Source organism: Vombatus ursinus, unplaced genomic scaffold (genome assembly GCF_900497805.2).
Source record: "Vombatus ursinus unplaced genomic scaffold, bare-nosed wombat genome assembly UNPS02014789.1, whole genome shotgun sequence".
Taxonomy (NCBI): domain Eukaryota; kingdom Metazoa; phylum Chordata; class Mammalia; order Diprotodontia; family Vombatidae; genus Vombatus; species Vombatus ursinus.
Window position 1 is genome coordinate 20389096 of NW_020954567.1, and position 20933 is coordinate 20410028.

At 39.1% G+C, this 20933-nt stretch overlaps 1 protein-coding gene across 1 annotated transcript in view; it reads left to right on the plus strand.

Moving 5' to 3' along the window:
• Positions 1-20933, plus strand: part of XPR1 (xenotropic and polytropic retrovirus receptor 1) — a 220640-nt gene that overhangs the window by 197294 nt on the left and 2413 nt on the right. The window contains exons 13-14 of the mRNA XM_027868455.1: positions 5862-6001; positions 9293-9511. Coding sequence (XP_027724256.1) covers positions 5862-6001; positions 9293-9511 — 359 coding nt within the window. The remainder of the gene's footprint in view (positions 1-5861; positions 6002-9292; positions 9512-20933) is intronic.

Genomic DNA, 20933 nt, shown 5'->3' on the forward strand with positions numbered 1-20933 from the left:
ATAATTCAGTGTCATTCTTTGCCAGGCAAATGTATTGGGTCAAAGTCAGTGAGGTATCATGAAAAGATGTGAGCTAGAAGACTTGAAGACAAGTCCTATTTTTACTACATGTTAGCTCAGGGACCTTAAAGCAAGTCACTTAACATTTCTAAGGCTTAACTTTAGTTATTTGTAGAGTGATGCTACTACTTAATTACCCATTGCAGATGAGAGTGCAGTAGATAAAGAGTAAGCCTGAGTGAGGAGGACCTGGGTTCTAGTCCCACCTCTAACATACTGGCTGTGTGACCTTGGACAAGTGACCCAGATAACTCTCTTAAGACAATAAGTTGGAGAGAGTGCTGACCTTCATTGGTAGATGAAAGTACAGGTACAAATCCTCTCCCTCCTACCTCTGAGTGTTATTGTGAGGATGCATAAAATAACAAATGTCTAAGTACCTTACTCCTGCAAAGCACTTTCTAATTATAAGCTATTATATTATAAATTTTTAAAAGCTCAGCTATGGCTTCTTGGCATATAGTGCTCAGGGATGGAATAGTTGAACATCTTGTGAATAGAGCTGAACTGTGAATTTAATTTTATCTTCTGTAAGAGGTACTAGTATTTTCCTGTGATATCTTTTTTGATAGTTATGGAACCTGCCTAGCAAAATAAAAATTGAAGGACTCCCAAATTAAAGATTCTGTATCTTTCCAAGAGAACAGAGAACAGGCATGTTCTGAGCCCTTGGCTCAGAATGTAATCCTCATTTTAAGATTTTCCTTGACTTTGGAATCTTGTCTTATTTGTACTCCACTAAGTCATGTGAACATTAATAAAGGTTGTGTCGAAAGCCTCAGGTTGGAAAAGCTTCAGTAAAAAACCTCAGTATGGAGGTGACCTATGTTTTCCAAGGTTGTGCCAATGGGAGTAAGCTCTGTCAGCTTCTCCCAAGCCAAAAAGGCTTTGTTTACCAGCATCAGGCAACTACAACTACAAATAATTCCAGAGTGAAGCGGCTGGACGAAAACCAAAACACTGGATGTATCTGGTGACGAAAGGAAAGTCCAATGTTATAAAGATCAATATTGCATAGGAACGTGGAATGTAAGATCTGTAAACCAAGGTAAGGTAGATATGGTCAAACAAGAGATGGAGAGATTAAACATCAACATCTTGGATGTGAACTTAAATGGGTGGGAATGGGTGAATTTAATTCAGATGATCGTTACATCTACTACTATGGGCAAGAATCCCTTAGAAGAAATGGAGTAGCCTTCATAGCAATAAAAGGGTGAGAAAAGTGGTACCAGGGTGTAATCTCAAAAATGATGGAATGATATCTGTTTGAATCCAAAGCAAACTATTCAACATAACACTAATACAAGTCTATGCTCCAACCAATGATGCCAAAGAGGCCAAATTTGCTTATTTCTATGAAGAACTACAACACCTTCTAGAAATAACACCAAAAAAAGTTGTCACATTTGTTATAGGAAATTGGAATGCTAAAGTAGGCAATCAAAAGATAATTAGAATAACAGTCAAGTTTGACCTTAGAGTACACACTGAAACAGGGCAGAGACTGATATAGTTTTGTCAGGATAACTTGCTGGTCATAGGAAACACTCTTTTTCAGCAGCCCAAAAGGTGACTCTTCATGTAGACAATTACCAGATGGTCAGTATTAAAATCAGACTGATTATATCCTTTGCAACCAAAGGTGGAGGAGCTTTGTACAGTCTCGGTTAGAACAAGACCTGGAGCTGACTTGTGGTTCTGATCATGAGTTTCTTATTGCAAATTTTAGGCTTAAATTGAAGAAAGAAGGAGAAATCATCAGACCATGTAGGTATGACTTAAGATCCGTTATGAATATGAAGTGGAAGTGATGAAACTATTTAAGGGATTAGATCTGACAGAGTGTCTGAAGAACTGTGGGCAGAGGTTTACAATATTGTACAGGAGGCAGCAACAAAAAACATCCCGAAGAAAAACAAGAGCAAGAAAGAAAAATGGCTGTCTGATGAGACTTTACAAATAGCCAAGGAAAGAAGGGAAGAGAAAGGCAAAGGAGGAAAGGAAAGATGTACCCAACTGAATGCAGAATGCTGGAAAATAGCAAGGAGAGAAAAAGTTTTCTTAAATGAGCAATGCAAAGAAATAGAAGAAAACAATAGAATAGGAAAGATGAGATCTCTTCAAGAAGACTAGAGATATCAAGGAAATGTTTCATGCAAAAATTGGCATGATAAAAGACAAAAATGGTAGGGACTTAGCAGAAGTATAAGAGATTAAGAAGAGGTAGCAAGAATATACAGAAGAACTATACAAGAAAGATTTTAACATCACTGATAAGGAAGCATTGTTAACAATAAGGTTAATGTAGGTGATGGAGTACCAATTGAGCTGTTTAAAATCCTAAAAAATGATGCCATTAAAGCATTAAATTCAGAATGCCAGCAAATTTGGAAAACTCAACTGTGTTTAGTGGATTGGAAAAGGTCAAGATTACGTTGGAATCTTAAAGAAGGGCAATACCAAAGAATGTTCAAACTATCAAATGGTTGCACTCGTTTTACACGCCAGCAAAGTTATGCTTAAGATTCTGCAAGTTGGGCTTCAGCAATATGTGAATCAAGAATTACTGGAGGAGCAGACTGGTTATCAAATTGCCAACTTTTGCTGAATAGTATAGAAAGCAAGGGAGTTCCATAAAAACAACTAGTTCTGCTTCATTGACTACTCTAAAGCCTCTACATCCTCTAAAGTATGGATGACAACAAATTGTGATAAGAGGTGCGGTTTACTTGTTTACTGAAGAACCCATATGTGAGTCAAGAAACAACAGTTAGAACTGAACATGGAACAACTGATTGGTTCAAGATTGGGAAAGGAATACAACAAGGCTGTATATTGTCACCTTAATTATTTAACTTATATGCAGGGTCCATTGTGCAAAGTTACAAGCTGGACAAATCAAAAGCTGGAATTAAGATTGCTGGGAGAAATATAACAATCTCAGATATGGAGATGATACATACAGCTTTGATAGCAGAAAGTAAAGAATTAAGAAGCTTCTTGCTGAGGGTGAAATAGGAGAGTGTGAAAGCTAGTTTGAAGTTTAACATTTAAAAAAAAAACTAAAATCATGGCAACTGGTGGTCCCAGCACTTCTGGCAAATAGAGGGAGAATAAATAGAAACAGTGTCAGATTTTATGTTCTTGGACTCAGAGATCACTGCAGATGATGTCTGCAGCCATGAAATTAAAAGATACTTGTTCCTTGGAAAGAAAACTATGACAAATCTGAACAGCATACTAAAAAGGCAGAGACATCACCTTGCCAACAAAAGTCCATTTTGTCAAAGCTGTGATTTTTCCAGTGATAGTGTAAGGCTATGAGAGTTGGACTATAAGGAAAGCTGAGTGCTGCAGAATTGATGCTTTCAAATTGTGGTACTGGAAGACTTTTAAGAGTCCCTTGGACAGCAAGGAGATTAAGTCAGTCAGTATTTAAAGAAATTAACTCAGACTGTTCATTGGAAGGACAAATACAGAAGCTGAAGCTTAAATACTTTGACCACCTAATACAGGACTCACTGGAAAAGACCTTGATGTTGAGAAAGATTGAAGGCAAAAGGAGAAGGGGATGGCAGAGGATGAGATGGATGGATAGTGTCATGGAAACAATGAACTTGAACATGACCAGACTTTGGGAGAGAGTGGAAGACAGAAGGACTTGGTGTGCTATGGTTGCTGAACAACAATAGCAGCCAGCTGTGGGCTGTATTCCTGTGCTCTCAAAGCCATCCCAACCATGTTTGAAAACATTTTCAGCCATGGCCGCCTCTCTGTGGCAGTCTTTCCATCATATAGAAGGGCTATGATCTTCACCGATGGAGGAGATACACTCACTCCTAAAATTGTGGGTCCTTGAAGTATAAATAGTATAGACATGTTACCACAGCTGACCCCAGCTCACCTTTCCAGTTTTAGTCTACCTTACTCCCCCTTTCCTCTTGCTCTACTCCAGCCAAACTGGTTTTCTTGCTATTTCTCACACATATAATACTCCTCTCTTCCATCTTTGTGCCTGTGCATTGCTCTGTATACTTGTAATGTACTTCCTCCTCACCCCTGCACCCTAGAATTCTTTGTTTCTTTAAGAGTTTAGCTCAAATGCAAACTTCTGTATGAAAACTTTACTGATTACTCATTTCTAGCACTTTCCTCCCCCCCCATTACTTTGAATTTGTATATACGTCTTATCTCCCCAATAAAATCTAACTTCCTGGAGGGCAGGGACTTACAATTTTGTCTTTGTATCCTCAGCAAACTAGCCCAATTCCTTGCACATGGTAGGTGCTTAATAAATGTTTACTGATTGATTTATTAATTGATCATTGAAGATGATATATGTCACCACTGACATAGAATGGTTTAGCCTATTTCTTTCTCTAGGCATAGTTAAAGGTAAAACTAGAAGGAACCACAGAGACCATGTAGTACAAACCCTTTCATTTTACTGTTGAGGAAACGAAGGCCTAGCCGGTGAAGCAATATTCTCTAAGGTCACACATGTAGTATTTGAGACAAGATTTGAATCCCAGTCTTCCATTTTCCCATTCTTTTCAGTGTACCAAGCTGCCTTCCCCAATTGTCCAGGCTCTCAAGTGTGTACCAGGTTTATGTTAAACACTTACTGTATTCCAGGCACTGTGCTGAGTGCTGGGAATGCAGATACAAGCAGAAAGAAAGGCCTGCCCTCAAGGATACTTTGTAATGGGGGTAAAGAACACGTAAAAGGGAGCTGAAAAGCAAGGGAAAAGAAGAAGGAAGGCACCCATACACAGATGTAGTACTGAAGTCCAGAAAGTCAGAGTCATGTCCAGGAGGAGAAGGAAGTTTAACTGGTCTGGGACTCTCCCCAAAATGGAGACCCAGGAGGAACATGCCAGTGGGAGAAAGGGGCTGGCCTGATAGCATATTCCAGGATAAGAAGGATGGGGGAGTAGATAGATTTTTCCAGGGTAAGGAAACCCCAGACAGGATGGGAGTTACAGGATGAGAATGAGGCTGAGATATAGTCAGAAACTTAACTGGGCTGCCACTCTTTAAAAAATGTACGGAACAAGAGTCCAAACTGAACATACAACTGTCACAGAACTAGAAATAAATTATCACAAGGGAGAGGAGAGGAGAGAAAGTAGGATCCTGGAGAGGGGAAAAAAGTTCAAATTTTTTAAAATGACCAGAATGTTTTCATTCTTATTAAGTTAAGGCTACTTTAATTAAGTAGTTATATATTTAAAAAAGGATAAGAGTAGCTAGGTGGTACAGTGGATAGAGCACATGCCCTGGAGTCAGGAGGACCTGAGTTCAAATGTGGCCTCAGACACATAACACTTACTAGCTGTGTGACTCTGGGCAAGTCACTTGACCCCAATTGCCTCACCCCCCCCCCAAAAAAAAGATATAGGAAGTTAATAAATGGAAATGTCTTGTGGAATTAATGAACTAGTCATTACACAGTATTAGAATCTTATAAATTGGTCATTCATAAATGTCTCTGTTTCTGTAACCGTTTTCTTTAGATTACTGTGGTAGTGTTTTTTGTCTTGAAGGGCAATTGTAGTTTGAGCTTCCTTGTTAACTTAAATTGTTTTAATTTCCCGAAGTTAATTATTTGTTTATTGCTCTATTAGCAGCATTGAGTTGCATATTAGAAAATTCAGCCATCTCTCCTTTTTTAATAAGACAAGGACTTTTAATAAAACCTTGTGGAGCATAGCACACAAAAAGTAAATGTAATTCTTTGTTCTTTGCTTTGTATACAGTGTATTGGTAATCTTCCCTATGTTGCTGTCATATTTCAGGCCTATTATTACTCCGCCATCATTGAGGATGTGATACTGCGCTTTTCTTGGACTATCCGAGTCTATGTCATCACCCTGAATCTTAACCCTCATGTTGGGGAGATCATCTCTACTGTATTTGCTCCCCTTGAGGTTTTTCGGTAAGTGAATGAACTGAAATTTTTCTTTTATATTTATTTTAACCAGGGAAGAGAGAGAATTTTTTATTTTTTATAAATCAATCAGAAAATCACTAATTCAAGAAACATGAACTGGCTGATTCTAAGAATATGCCTTTAAGTCAGAACCTGCATTTCCAGCTCACGCTGATGCAGAGGTAATTGTGTTAAGACAAATAAAGACAAATAGAGACTTGACCCATAATTTAATTGGTATAGGGAACTCCCAGGTGATGAAACTCCTTCTACCAGAGTAGATGAGCATCCTCACTACAACTTGAGTCTCAGAGACTTTTCAGTATCTGCCCAGGATTACAGAGCCTCCCAGTGCCCACGTCGGGCCTTGAACGCAGCCAGGGCTTTCTGGCTTTAGTGTTGGCTCTGTTCACTCTCCCCAGCTGCCATGAAGTAACCAAGTAGGGCTGAACCCCTGAAGCTTCAGTCAGACTTCCCAGGCTTGGAACAGGGAAAAGAACAAAAGCTTCTTCTTTGGTTTCCTTCTTTTTTAAAAAACAGTAACTCTTTTTTAACATAAATTACCTTTTGTATTTCTGAAAAGCAAGATATTAGTAATGATGACAGAAAGTTGTTTTTGACGAGTGATAGCCTAATAACATGCTGACCTAAAACAACCCAAGATGTCACATTATTTATATATGAAGGTCAGCAATATAAGTAAGGGATTCCTGCCTTCTTTGATTCACACTGACTCTGTTTTTTTCTCTTCTGTAGCACATTAATTGCAAGAGATATTCCAAACCTCAACTTTGTTGCTTCCCACATTATTTTGAGCAGATGAACCTGCCTCCTACTTTATATCAGAAAGATGGAGCTAATGAGAGTCCCTTCATTTCCCTCCCTTATTCCTCTAAAGTTCTCAGTGCACTCAGTAATCCTTAATTTCTCTTCACTAGTTTCAGAATGATATGGCCCTCCTCTCTCCCAGAACAGTCCCTCTCCACCTTTGATCTCCCAAGCCATCCCTCTTGACTTTGTTTCATAAAACATCCCTTCTCAATCATCTCTTTCTCTTGCCTCCTCAGACACGTTCTTATGTCTCGTCCTTCAAAAAACCTTCCCTCAACCTCGTTACTGTCCCAAGTTATTGTCCTCTCTTCTCTCTTAATGATGAATTTTTAAAAAGAATAGTCTACACTCTGCTGTTACTTTTTCACTACCTACTTATTCTTCAATCTTTTTCTATCTGTCTTTGTTCCTCACTGTTCCATAATGATAACTGGCAATAATAGAGCACTTTGAAGTTTGCAAAGCGCTTAGGGTATCTCGTTTGCAACCTTTAGGTATGGTTACTGCAGGTATTAATATACCCCTTTTACAGTGGAGGAGACTAAGGCTCACAGGACTTTCAAGTTATTTGGTCATGTTGTTCATTCGTTTAAGTCGATTCCAAGTCTTCATAACCCCATTTGGAGTTTTCTTGGCAGAGATACAGGAGTGGTTTGCCATTTCCTTCTCCAGTTCATTTTATAGATGAGGAAACTGAGGCAGACAGGGTGAAGTGACTTGCCCAGGGTCACATAGCTAGGAAGTGTCTGAGAGCAAATTTCAACTCAGGTCTTCCTGACTCTAGGCCCAGCACTCTCTCTACTGCGCCATTTCGCTGCCCACCTGGGGTCATACAACTGGTAAATTATGAGAGACAGTATTGAACTCCTACTCTTATCTCTTGCAGATTCTGTAATCTATTGGTCTATCCATATACCATGTGGTCACTTTGCAGAAACAGCTCCAAGATCAGCAGTGACTTTCAGTCACTAAATTCAATGACCATTTTTCTGTCTTGATCTTTAATCTCTCTGAAGTGTTTAATCCTGTTGACTACCCTCTTCCCTCATCTTCAGGGTCACTGCACTCTCTCCCTCTCTTCTCATTCCTCCTGTCTCTCTTGCTGTCTCCTCATCCAATCAGTTACCACTTTCTTTTGATTCTACTCCAACAGTGTGTCTCACTAACTCCTCTCTTCTACTTCTGACACAGTTCAGGCCTTCATCTCTTTAGGCAGTTTTCGTAGCTGCTTCACCAGTATTCCAGCATCCAGTCTTCTCAATATTGTCCTCATAATCTCTCTAACGTACTGTTCTGATCACACCACCCTCCTTCCAGGACTTCACTACTCCCTGCTTACTAAAATGTAAACTCCTCATTCTACCATTAAAGGCCCTTTCCAGACTCAGCTTACATTGCTCCCTTCGTTGGGAAATAGAGTGTTGTGGAAACAACACTAACCTTGGAAGCAGGAGGCCTGGGTTCTGGGTTCAGGTCTCAGCTCTGCTGCTTACTAGCTGATGTGCCCATAGAATATAGACAAATTTCTCGAAGAAACTAAAGCTTAATTTCCTCATGTATAAAATGGAGATGATGTTACTTACTCCAGATTGTAAGATTGTTGTGAAGAAAGCACTTCACAAACCATAAGGTTTTAGTAAATGGGAGCTTTCATTATTATCACTATTTATGCGTTCTATACTCTAGCAAAACTACATTAATCTTGTCCTGTGCTTCAGGAAGTGTAGATTTTGTAAGTCAAAACCAACAGTTCAAAGCAAGTTCCCTGAAATGTCACTTTTTTTCCCAGTGATAGAAGTGGTTGTTATTTGTATTACTTCTCAATGTGCAAATCTTAAATAATTTGTTTATTGGTAGGACCAAGATATTTTAGAACTGAATTTCCCTGTGCTCTTTCCTTTCTCCCCACCCCATTTATACACTCTCTTCTGTTTCTATAAATAGAAATTTGGTAATCCAGAAGGTTGCAGATGTCAGAATATATAGATCTTTGAAACTGATTTGCTTAACCCTTGGGACCATTGTATATAAAGAAATACTGTGGGAATTTTTTGCTAGTTGATCTGCACACCATTTATTGTACTCAAAGAATGTACTAGATTTCTAGTTACAGAGCTAGGTTCTTAAAGGTTATATTGGAAGTTTTTGCTGTGTTGTTGTTGAGGAAATTTTTTTTTTACTTTTTTTCTTTTATTTTCAACTTAAATACAAAATAAGAAAAGAAAAAAGCACGTCTTGTGCACAGCAGAACATAAGAGAAGATTCAAAATATATAGCAATAAATTTCCGTTTCAAGAAAGCCTATGTAGTAAATACTACACTTTGTGTTGAGAGCTGTCCATCTTTTCTTTGCTTCCCTGTAAGTTTTCTTTCGTTCTCTGCTGTGCAGAGGAAATATTTTTTGAAGTACATCTTGACATTATAACAAATATTTTTTCTTTGCTCATTCTGCCCCCCACTTCACAGGCGGTTTGTGTGGAATTTCTTTCGATTGGAGAATGAACATCTAAACAACTGTGGTGAATTTCGTGCTGTGCGAGACATCTCTGTGGCTCCCATGAATGCAGATGATCAAACGCTGCTGGAGCAGATGATGGACCAGGAGGAGGGCGTGCGGAACCGCCAGAAGATCAGGACGTGGAAGTACAGCCAGGGCCTGACGCTGCGCCGACCTTACCTGACTCAGTATGTATTGTGTCTGTTTTCGGGGTGCTTGCTTCTTTTCAGTTCTAGCAGAAAGTAACATTTAGACTAGAAAAATGAGATCTCACAAGCAACTTCTGTATAGGAGGACCCAGGAGTCTTGGTGCAGTTTTAAAATGTTAAAGCTTAAAACTAAGGCTTTGGGAACACTATCTATTACATATAATGAAATCTCATTGCATCATAACCCTCCTAATTAAAACTTTAGCATATACTCACTTTCCCTCTACAACACCCTCAAATAGCAGCTATCTAGCTACCTTTTGAAAGCCTTTAACTGGTGGTGAATTCACTGCCTTCTGAGGCAATTCAGTTAACTTTTACCTGACCTGGAATCTACTTTTGAGCTACCTTTGTTGTGGGGAAAAGAAACTAAACTAATTAAAATTACTCACTAATTATTTATTTGAAAAGTTGAACTGTTTTCCGATACCCTTACAACACATATTTGTACATAAACGTTACCTTGCTAATCAAAATCGGAGAATCTTAGCTTTGGAAAGGATATCAAAGGTCCATTAATCCAGCTGTATATGAACAGGAATACCCCCTTTAGACACCCCCAAATTGTAGTCATCTAGCTGCCTTTCGAAGGCCTTCTCAGTGAATTCACTGCCTTGAGGCAGTCATTTTTAGGAAGCATTCTTTTTTTTTTTTTTTTTGGTGAGGCAATTGGGGTTAAGTGACTTGCCCAGAGTCACACAGCTAGTAAGTATCAAGTGTCTGAGGCCAGATTTGATCTGAGGTTCTCCTGACTCCAAGGCCAGAGCTCTATCCACTGCACCACAGCTGCCCCAAGCATTCTTTTTTTAAAGTAAGTTTATATTGATGTCTTCTGTTGTTTACATTCTCGTGGTTTGTCCCCAGTATCCATCCCCCTGCCCCTTCCAGAGACCTTTCTCACATAACAAATAGTATTTATAGAGGGGGGAAAAAAACACGGTCCAACTGATCAATACATTTTAAAAAGTCTGAAAACATACAGGGTGTAACACCTGTGGACCTCCTGCCTCTGAAGGGATGGGTTGAGGGTGTCCTCTCATATCTCTTCAGGTATCATTAATTCTTAATAAGTTCTTCCTTATGCTCAGCCAAAATGTGTCTTTTTCTAGATTCCACTAGTGGATTCTCTAAAACTCAATCAAAACAAGTCGAACTCTTCTTTGCCGTGCCAGCCCTTTCAGTATTTGAAGACAGCTCTCATGGCCTACCTAGAGTCCTCTTTTCTCTGAGCTAAACATTCTGAGCTCCTTCAACAGCTTCTCATATGTTGTCGTTTTGTGTCTCCTCAGTATCCTCCTTTAGATACTTTTGCCAACGTCCTTCCAAAAATGTGGTACCTGGAACAAAGTGATCTAAGTGTAAATACTTCAAATGAGGCTCAGTCAGCATAGAGGTTTGAAATAACTGTTGTAGTACATGTACTTGAGATAAGACAAGAAAATAACCCCCCAAAACCCCTTGTTTCCTGTCTAGTAGCAGTGAAGCACTCATTTAATGTCTGATAAAGTCATTCATGATATTCTTTTGGACAAAATGATAAGCACTGGGCTGAGTAATAGTAGTTAGGTACATTTAGGACTAATCATTTGGAACCAAAAGTGATCCTAATAGGGCCATTTCAAATTAATGGAAACTCTCTAGTGCAGTGCCCCTAGGGATCTATGCTTAGGCCTACTTGATTCAGTATTTTTATCAATGACTTAGATAAAAACATTTAACCTGAGGGATTAACTGAAGGGCAATATCAAGTCCCAAAAATAGCTTGACAGGCTTGAATGACAGATGAAATCTATTAAAATAAGATTTAATAGGGATAAAAAAAAAGTTATCATTGCTTTAAAAAATTCTGCTGTAGAAGTGAAAGTGGCACAGTAAGCACCAGACTATGTGAGGAAAAAACTGATTGGAGGTTTTAGTTCAATATAAGACTTAATAGCTGAAAAAGAGAGTGCAGTCTTTGGCTGCATTAATAAAGGCACAGTGTCTAGAACTAGAGAGATGATTGTCCTGTTGTATCCTGGTCAGACCACGTCTGCAGGAGGACATTAACAAACTAGAATTAGACCGGAGAAGGTGACCAGTATCATAAGAAGATGGGAGGGCTTTTATGGCATAGGAGGATCCATTGAAAGAATTGTGGACTTTTCTTCTTAAACAGAGATCTTAGGAGATTATAATAGCTTTCCTCAAGTATTTAAAGGGGCTGTCATGTACAGGAGGGATCTTAGCCTGTTCTGTGATTGTAGCCTGATGCAGGAAAGACTTTCCAACAAGAACTGCTTTAAAATGGAGCGAGCTCCCACAGGAGATGGCAGGTAGGCTTCCCTTCCCACTTGAGGCGTAGGCTGAATGACCATGTGTCAGAGGTGCAATAGAAAGGATTCTTGTTCAGCTTCTGCTAGTTCTTCCAACTCCATAATTCATTGTCTGTGATTCTAGAGAATCAGTATGAATTTTTAGTGAGCCACATAAGCATGGTGTAACCATTTGGCTTGATACTGCTTTTGCCACCTAAGAATAGTAACAGAGAAAGTACACAGTGTTTGTACACCCAGTGTGTCGTTATGAGCAGAGAAGGTGTTTAAGGAGATGAAAGACAGTGGAATATAAGATTGGGACTGTACTGTTTAAATGGGGCTGCTAGGTGGCTCAGTGGGTATCGTGCCAAGCCTGGCTTTGGGACGCTGGGCAGATCATTTCACCCTGTTTGCCTCAGCTACCTCCTCTGTAAAATGAACTGGAGAAGGAAATGGCAAACCACTCCAGTGTCTCTGCCAAGAAGACCCCAAGTGGGTTCACAAAGAATTGGACATGACAGAAACGACTCAGCAACAACGAAGCAAGTGTTGACCGTGGAGTGTAGAGTGGACAGAGACTCAAGTGTGGTATGAATGAGTTGAGTGAACTTGAACTTGGAAAGGAAGATCTTCCCGTGATCAAGATGACTCTCCATAGATATGAAAGTGCAGGGACATTCCATTGCCAGAAGAGTCATAGTTCCCGAGCTTGGGAAGGCTTGATACATACCTATATATGATACATACATTCCTGGTTGGAATGAAATATACTGAAATATTGCTAGAGTTCAGCCTACTACAACATGGAATTCAGTATGTGTTCTCATTCATGATAATTTATTACTGAAAATGCCAGGAAACTTCATTCAAATGCTCTAACATCTGTAATCCTGTCATGCAGCATGAACTCTGAGGATTCTGCAGAAGTTCAGAAACACTTAAGAGGCAGTTCTTGATTGCTCCTGGTAAGGAGGAGGAGGATGGTAAAAAAAAATGTAGAGGATCAAAAAGTCACTAACAATTGGCTATACATTTCACACTCTGAAACTCTTCTCTCTGACAATAGGTTCCTACCCTATCTTAGCCACCCTTTCAGTCTTACTAAACATGTCCAATGTAAACATTGCCCTCATCAAGACTACTACTTCCTGGACCTGTTCCTGTGTGTCTAGTCCTTCTGGTTTCACTTTCTTCCTTTACCAGGCCGAACCCCTGTTGTCATTCATTTCAGTGATGTATTCACTAAAATTAGAATCTTTTACACTTTAACTTTTTCCTATATCTATCTAGGTATCAATCAACCAGCATTTCTTAAGCACCTACTAAATGCCAGGGCCAGTTAGACACTGAGGGGAAGAAGAAAATAGGGAAAAAAAAAAGTAGTCCCTGCCCTCAGGGAACTTATATTCTATCATAAAGACAACAGGTACATTTATAAGTAATAGAATAAATAAAAAATTATAAGGTAGTTAGGAAGGAAGGGCAGTAGGAAGAACAATAGGAAAGGATTCTTGTAGAGGCCCTTAAGCTTGTCTTAAAGGGAATGAGAAATTTTATGAGGCAAAATTGAAGAAAGTGCATTCCAGGTATGGGGAATAACCAAAGATTTTTTTTTTTTTTTAGTGAGGCAATCAGAGTTAAGTGACTTGCCCAAGGTCACACAGCTAGTACGTGTCAAGTGTTTGGTTTGAGGCCGGATTTGAACTCAGGTCCTCCTGACTTCAGGGCCGGTGCTCTATCCACTGCGCCACCTAGCTGCCCCAACCGAGGACATTTTAACAAGAGATTGAGTACCAGGTATGAGGAAGAGAAAGAAGGTCAGTTTAGGTGGATCATTGAGTATAAGAAGATTAATGTATAATGAGGCTGGAAAGACAGATAGGGAATAGGTTGTGAAAGGCTATAATCTTTAAACAGAAATTTATAGTAGAGGCAGTTATCAGGTAGCCTCTGAAGTTTGAGTATGAGAGTGACATGGTCAGATCATTGAAGTTTGACATTGTCAGACTGGGCTTGAGCGAAGAAGAAGGATTGGAGAGGGGAAAGAGACAAGGCAGGGAACCAAATTAGGAGTCCATTGCCATTGTCCAGGCAAGTCAAGATCAGGGCTTGAACTAAAGTAGAGAGGGTCGCAAGTAGGGTAAGGTAAGAGATGATGTAGAGATGGAAATCACAAGATTTCGCTACCTTCCCCGTCTTCATCTTCTCCATTTCCAGGCTCTGCCACCTGTTACTAAAGAAAGGCATGAAACCTTATTGATTGAGTCCACTACACATCCCTGCTATTTAACCGCAGAAAGGTCTTCATTGCTATTCTTCGGTCTTTTTTATCCTTCTTATCCTTACATTCCCCAAAGGAGCCACTGTCAGTAAACCTTTCCCACTTTCTACCTCAACCTCCCTCATTCTCAGCAGGTGACATCACTTCCTCTAAGACCTTGTTCTGTCAGATATCTCTTAATCTCTTTTGTCTTCACTCTCCGTTTCAGTGGCTCTTTTTCTTCTGCCTACAAACAGATTTCTTCTGCCCTAAAAAAACAACAAAACACAAAAAAGGCTTCCTTTCTTTGTTACTTCCCCTGTCCCTTGTATTTTTTCTTTCACTGCCAAATTTTTTAAGTGACTTTCACTTGATGCCCTATTTCCTAAGCACAGTGACCTTCAACCCCCTATTGTCTCACTTCCTTTTCTGTCACTTTTTTGAAACTATGTAGTAAATGCCTGTTATATGGAATTCATTGTGCAGGGTGCTACTCAGCAGGAGTCAAAGGTGCCTAAATAAGTTGAGAAAAATGAATTCAATCATGTCTTTCACTTTTTGAAATTTTATGATCTTGTTACCTGTCAACAGCAGGGGTCAGTATAATCCCATAATATTCTGGTTTCAAAATTTAGAAAGCACTGGGGAAAATAATGCAAACTTTCTGACTAGAATCGTAGGGTCATAATTTTAGAGTCAGAAGGGACTTTAGAGACCCCCTCATTTTGTGGACAAGGACACTGGTGCCCACAGAAGTTATGCAACTCATCCACGGTCTCACAAATAACAAAAGAGGCAGGATTACCGGCTTACCTTGCTATACCATCTAGGTCAAAGTCATTGAACATCAAAATTGAAAGACACTGTGGATGACTTTTTATGTAACTTGCCATGCAATACAGGAAACATCTTTTCTAGTAACCTAGGCAGTTAGGATCTTCTGGCCTATGTTTGAATACCTCTGATATGTAGAGTACGCTGCCTCAAAAGGCCACCCATTCTATCATTGGAAAGCTCCAGTTGTTAGAAAGTTTTCTCTTATGTGAAACCAAAATCTGCTTCTTCATAACTTCTGTACATTAGTCTCAGTTTTGACCTCTAGATCATCAAAGAATGAATATGTCTTCTCTTTTTAATGTGGCAGGCCTGCTGATATTTGAAGACCGCTAATTTTTGAGTGCTAAATAACCCTATTTATTCAACTATTCTTTAATGACTTATTTTCCAGGCTCTTTACCATTCTGACCATCCTATTTTAAATAAGCTCTAGTTTTCCCTGTCTCTTCTTAATTGCACTTCTCCAAATTGAACCCATTACTCTAATTGCTATGAGACTACTACTTTCAGTAACCTAGATACCATAATTTTGTTAATGCACTCAGTCAGCAAACATTTATTAAGCCTCTAGTCTTTTCCAGGCATTGTGCTAGATGTTAGGAATGCAAAGAAAAAACAAAACAACCATTTCTCTCAAGGACTGTACACTATATCATAAGAAGTAATATGTTTGCTTATAAGTAGATGTAAAGTCCATTCAAGGGGCAATAATGGCTAATGAAATTAGAAAGGACCTCATGTAGGAGCTGACTCTTGAAGTGAAGTTTGAAGGGAGCTAGAGGTCATCATGGCAAAAGTTAGGAGAGAATACATTCCAATCATGGAGTACAGCCTGTGCAAAGACACAGAGTTGGGAAATGGGATATTGTCTATGAGGAAGGCTAGTAGGCCAGTTTGTCTAGACCATGACATGCATAAAGGAATGTGTAATACCTTAGAAAAATAGGCCAGATCTAGATTGTAAAGAATTTAAAGTGCCCAACAGAGGAGTTTGTATGTTATCCTAGAGGTAATAGGTAGCCACTGGAATTTTTTTGAGCAGAAGAATGATATGATCTGCCCTGTACTTTAGAAATAGCCCTTTAAGGGGGAAGCTAGGTGGTGCAGTAGATAGAGCACTGGTCCTAGAGTCAGGAGGACCTGAGTTCAAATCCAGCCTCAGACATGTAACACTTACTAGCTGTGTGACCCTGGGCAAGTCATTTCACCCCATTGCCTAGCCAAAAAAAAAAAATGGGAAAAAGAAATAGCCCTTTAGCATCTGTGAAGAATAGATTACTGAAGAGAGAGAGAGAGACTTGAGGCAGGGAACACAGAAAACTGGTCAGTAAACTGGTATATACTAAACATCTGCTGTGTGTCAGCAAAAGTCAAGGGTAAGAGGCAGAGCCAGTATGGCATAGCAGGAAGAGGTACAGTGAGCTGCCCTCCAGACTCCTCCAAACAGACCTGGAAAGTGCATCACAGTGAATCCCATGGGGAAATCCAAAAAAAAGTCACAGTGAATCATTTTCCTAGCCCAAGTCAGCAGAGGGAGATGGAGAAGTCCACAGACAATGCAGTGAGGTCTGGCTGCAGAGCACTTCAACATGCATAAAAAGGCTGTATCCCAGGGCAGAAGAATGTCCCCTGGGACATGTGCCCATGCCAGGGCACCAAGAACAGATGCCAGCTAAAAGCCTTGTTAGGCACTTTTCAGTTCAGTTCTGATCACAGATCCCAGATAGACTGAGGAGGGACTGTACACAAAGGGGTAGGGAGTGGTTGAAATCCTTGAGCAGTGTACTGAAAATGAAGGAGTCCATCTGAAAGCAAGCAGAAGCAGTGTGGCTCAGACCCTTAGGAGCAGAGTGAGTCTCAGTTCCAGCTTCTAGCTCAGTAGGAAGCCTGCAGAGAAATAACCAGGATAGGAATCACAGACCTAAGTGAAGCTTTCAGTTCTATCATGCTGAACCAGCAAAGCTTCCCATCTTGCTGATGATATCTTGAGTCCAACATCAGTCTACTGTTCCTCAGACCCAAACCCAGGTCAGGAACTTGCATAACTCAGATCAGACTTTGCCTTAGATCACACTACTTGGGAGCACTGAAAGCTCTAAGATCTCCAGCCTGACACAAGTGTGAGTTGAATTTGAAGGGATGATATCTAAAAAAAATAAAATTAAGGGGTGAGAAGGGAAAGTACTGGGAGAAAGGGAGAGGTAGAATGGGGCAAATTATCTCATAAAAAAGGCAAGGAAAAGCTTTTACAGTGGAGGGGAAGATGGGGGAGGTGAGAGTTAGTGAGTGAACCTTACTCATTGGAATTGGCTCAGAGAGGGAATAACATACACATTCAATTGGGTATAGAAATCTGTCTTACCCTACAGGAAAGTAGGAGAGGAAGGGAATAAGAGAAGGGGGATGATAGAAGGGAGAACAGATTGGGGGAGGAGATAGAAGCAAAACACTTTTGAGGAGGGGCAAGGTGAAAGGAGAGAGAGAATAGAATAAACAGAGGGGGAAATAAGATAGAGGAAAGTACGGTTAGCAATCATAACTGTGAAAAAATTTTGAAGCAAGTTTCTCTGATAAAGGCCTCATTTCTCATATATATAGAGAACTGAGTCAAATTTATAAGATTAAGAGCCACTGCCCAATTGATAAATGATCAAAAGATATGAACAGTTTTCAGATGAAGTAATCAAAGCTATCTATAGCCATATGAAAAAATGCTCAGAATCATGATTGGAGAAATGCAAAATAAAACAATTCTGAGGTATTACCTCATACCTATTAGATTGACTAATAGGAAAGAAAAGGAAAATGACAGATGTATGAGGGGATGGGGGGGAAATGAGACATTAATGCATGGTTGGTGGAATTGTGACCTGATTCAACCATTCTGTAGAACAATTTGGAACTATGCCCAAAGTGCTATAAAATCATGCATATACCCTTTGACTACTAGGTCTGAATCCAAAAAGATAAAAACAAAGAAGAAAAGGACCTATAGGTATGGAAATATTTATAGCAGCTCTTTCTTTTTCTGGTGGCAAAGAGTTGGAAATTGAGGGTATGCCCCTCAATTGGGGAATGGCTAAACAGGTTGTGGTATGTGACTGTGATGAAACATTATCATGCTGTAAGAAATGATGAGCAGCATGTTCTTTAAAAAACCTGGAAAGACTTACCAAAGCTGTTGCAAAGTGACATGTACCGCGTACAAAGTGTTGTCATTGTTGTTGTTGTTGTTTGTCCTTCATTCTCGAAGAGGACCATGACATCAGGGAGGCGATGCCATGACTTGCAAGTGAATTGGATTTAAGTGAGGCGGGGCTGTGCAGAGTCACCAGCCTCACTCTCTCCTCCGGAGCCATCTGGGTCCAGTGGCAAAACAAAGTAACAACATTACTGCAAGATGATCAGCTGGGAGTGACTTAGCTATTCTCAGCAAAACAATGATCCAAGACAACTCTGAAGGACTCATGATGAAAAATGCTGTTCATCCCCAGACAAAGAACTGATGGGGTCTGAATACAGATTGAAACATTTTTTTTTTTACTTTCTTTAATTTTCTTGAGGTTTTTTTGGTTTATGTTTTCTTTCACAACATGACTATCATGGAAATGTTCTGCATGACTACACATGTATAACCTATATTGAATTGCTTGCCTTCTCAATGGGGGGAGTGCAGAAGAGGGAGGAAGGGAGTTGGAACTCAAAAGTTTTGAAAACGAATGTTAAAAATTGTTTTTACTTATAATTGGGGAAAGATAAAATACTAAACAAAAGAGATCTCTAGCCTGAATAGTCCCTGAAATCCTGGAATAATTCAATATTCATTACCCCAAGATAGCAGTAGCAGGACTATCTCAGACATTTCCTGCAGAAATACACTGAGCCCAGTCCTAACATCAAGTCCACAATCAGGAAGAAGGCTAGAATGAGCAACAACAACAATCTTGTCATATTTATTTAATATTTTGTTTTTTCCCACTTAACATGTAAAAACAATTTTTAACATCTATATTACAAAATTTTGAGTTCCAAATTCTCTCCCTTCCTCCTGTCCCTCCTCATTGAGCAGGCAAGTGACATAGGTTTTGCATGTACAGTCATGCAAAACATTTCTGTATTAGTCATGTTGTGAAAGAAAACAGACCCAAAGGAAGTTAAAAAAAAAAAGTTTCGATCCACATTCAGACTCCATCAGTTCTTTCTCTGGAGATGGATAGCACTTTTCATTGTAAGGCCTTAGGAATTGACTTGGATCATTGGATTGCTGAGAATTGCTAAGTCATTCACAGTTGATCATAATACAATATTGCTGTTACTGTGTACAGTGTTCTCCTGGTTCTTCTCACTTCACTTTGCATCAGTTCATGTAAGTCTTTTTAAAAAAATTTTATTCATTTTGAATTTAAATACAAAAAAAAAGAGATTTCCATGTACACAGCACAACATAAAAAGAGGAGTCAACATAAAACCATGAATTTCCGTTTCACGTTGTTTTTTTTTAAACTATGTAATACTACACATCATTTTCAAAGCTACCTTGCTGTTCTGAGCTTCCTTCTAAGTTTTCTTTTGTTCTCTACTGTGTACTCTTTTTTCTCCCTTCCTCCCCTCCCCCGCCCTAGAGAAGGCTACCATTAGACACAAATATGTATATGTGTAAAACTAGACTATACATATTTATATTTATCAGCTCTTTATCTAAACATGTATAGCATCTTAATTCATAGGACCTTTGCAGTTAATTTGAGTATTAATAATAAATTTGAGTATTAATAATACTCAAATAGTTGTTCAAAGTTGTTCCTTAGAACAGTATTGTTATTACTGTGTACAACGTTCTCTTGGTTTTGCTCATTTCAGTCTTCATTATTTCATGCAAGTCTTTTCATGTTTTTCTAAAATCAACCAGCTCATCATTTCTTATAGGACAGTAGTATTGCACCACAATCATATTCCACAGCTTGTTTAGCCATTCCCCAACTGATGGGCATTCCCTCAATTTCCAGTTCTTTGCCACCACAAAAAGAGCTGCTGTAAATATTTTTGTATTTTGGTCCTTTTCTTTTTCGTTTTTTAAAGTGTTCAAAATGTTTTCATTAATGAAATTAGAATACTAGAGGTAAAAAATTTGGAAAGAGATGTAAGCTATGGAAGAAAGAATTGGAACGGGAATTAACAGCTTGACACAAGAGATACAAAACCTTGCCCAAACATGAAAATTCTTGAAAATTAGAATGGACCAAATGGAAGCCAATGCCTCCATGAGACAACAAGAAATATTAAAGTGAAAAGACTGAAAAAAATATAAGAAAATACAAGGTATTTCATAGCTAAAACAACTGACCTAGAAAACAGATCAAGGAAAAAAATTGAAATCAGTAGACTGAACACCATGACCAAAATTAAAAGCTAGATGTCATTTCAATAAATCTTAAAAGAAAATGGTCCAGATCTTTTAGAATAATTCAATTCAATAAACATTTATTAAGTGCCTACTATGTGCCAGGAAGTGTGCTAAGTGCTGGGGATACAAAAAGAGGCAGAAGACAGTTTCTGCCCTCCAGGAGCTTATACTCTAACGGGGAAGACAGCATGTAAACAAATATATACAAAGCAAGCTATGTACAGGATAAAATCAGAAATAATTACAAGAAGGAAAGCACTGGAACTGGCATTAGGGAAGGTTTCCTGTAGAATAGGGGATTTTAGTTGGGCAAAGTGAAAATATAAAGAATTCCCTCCTAACCTCCTGAAAGAAAATCCAGAATTACTCCCAAAAACATTACAGACAAAATCCAGAGCTTCCAAGTCAAAGAAAAAGTACTACAGGCAGCCAGAAAGAAGAAATTCAAGGATCCACAATCACATACAATTTACTAGTCACCACTAGAAAGCAGAAAACTTGGAATACAGTATTCCAGAAGGCAAAGAATATGGGCTTACAGCCAAGAATAATTTACCCAGCAAAACTTAGTAAAATCTTGCAGGAGAAAAAAAAAAGTGGATT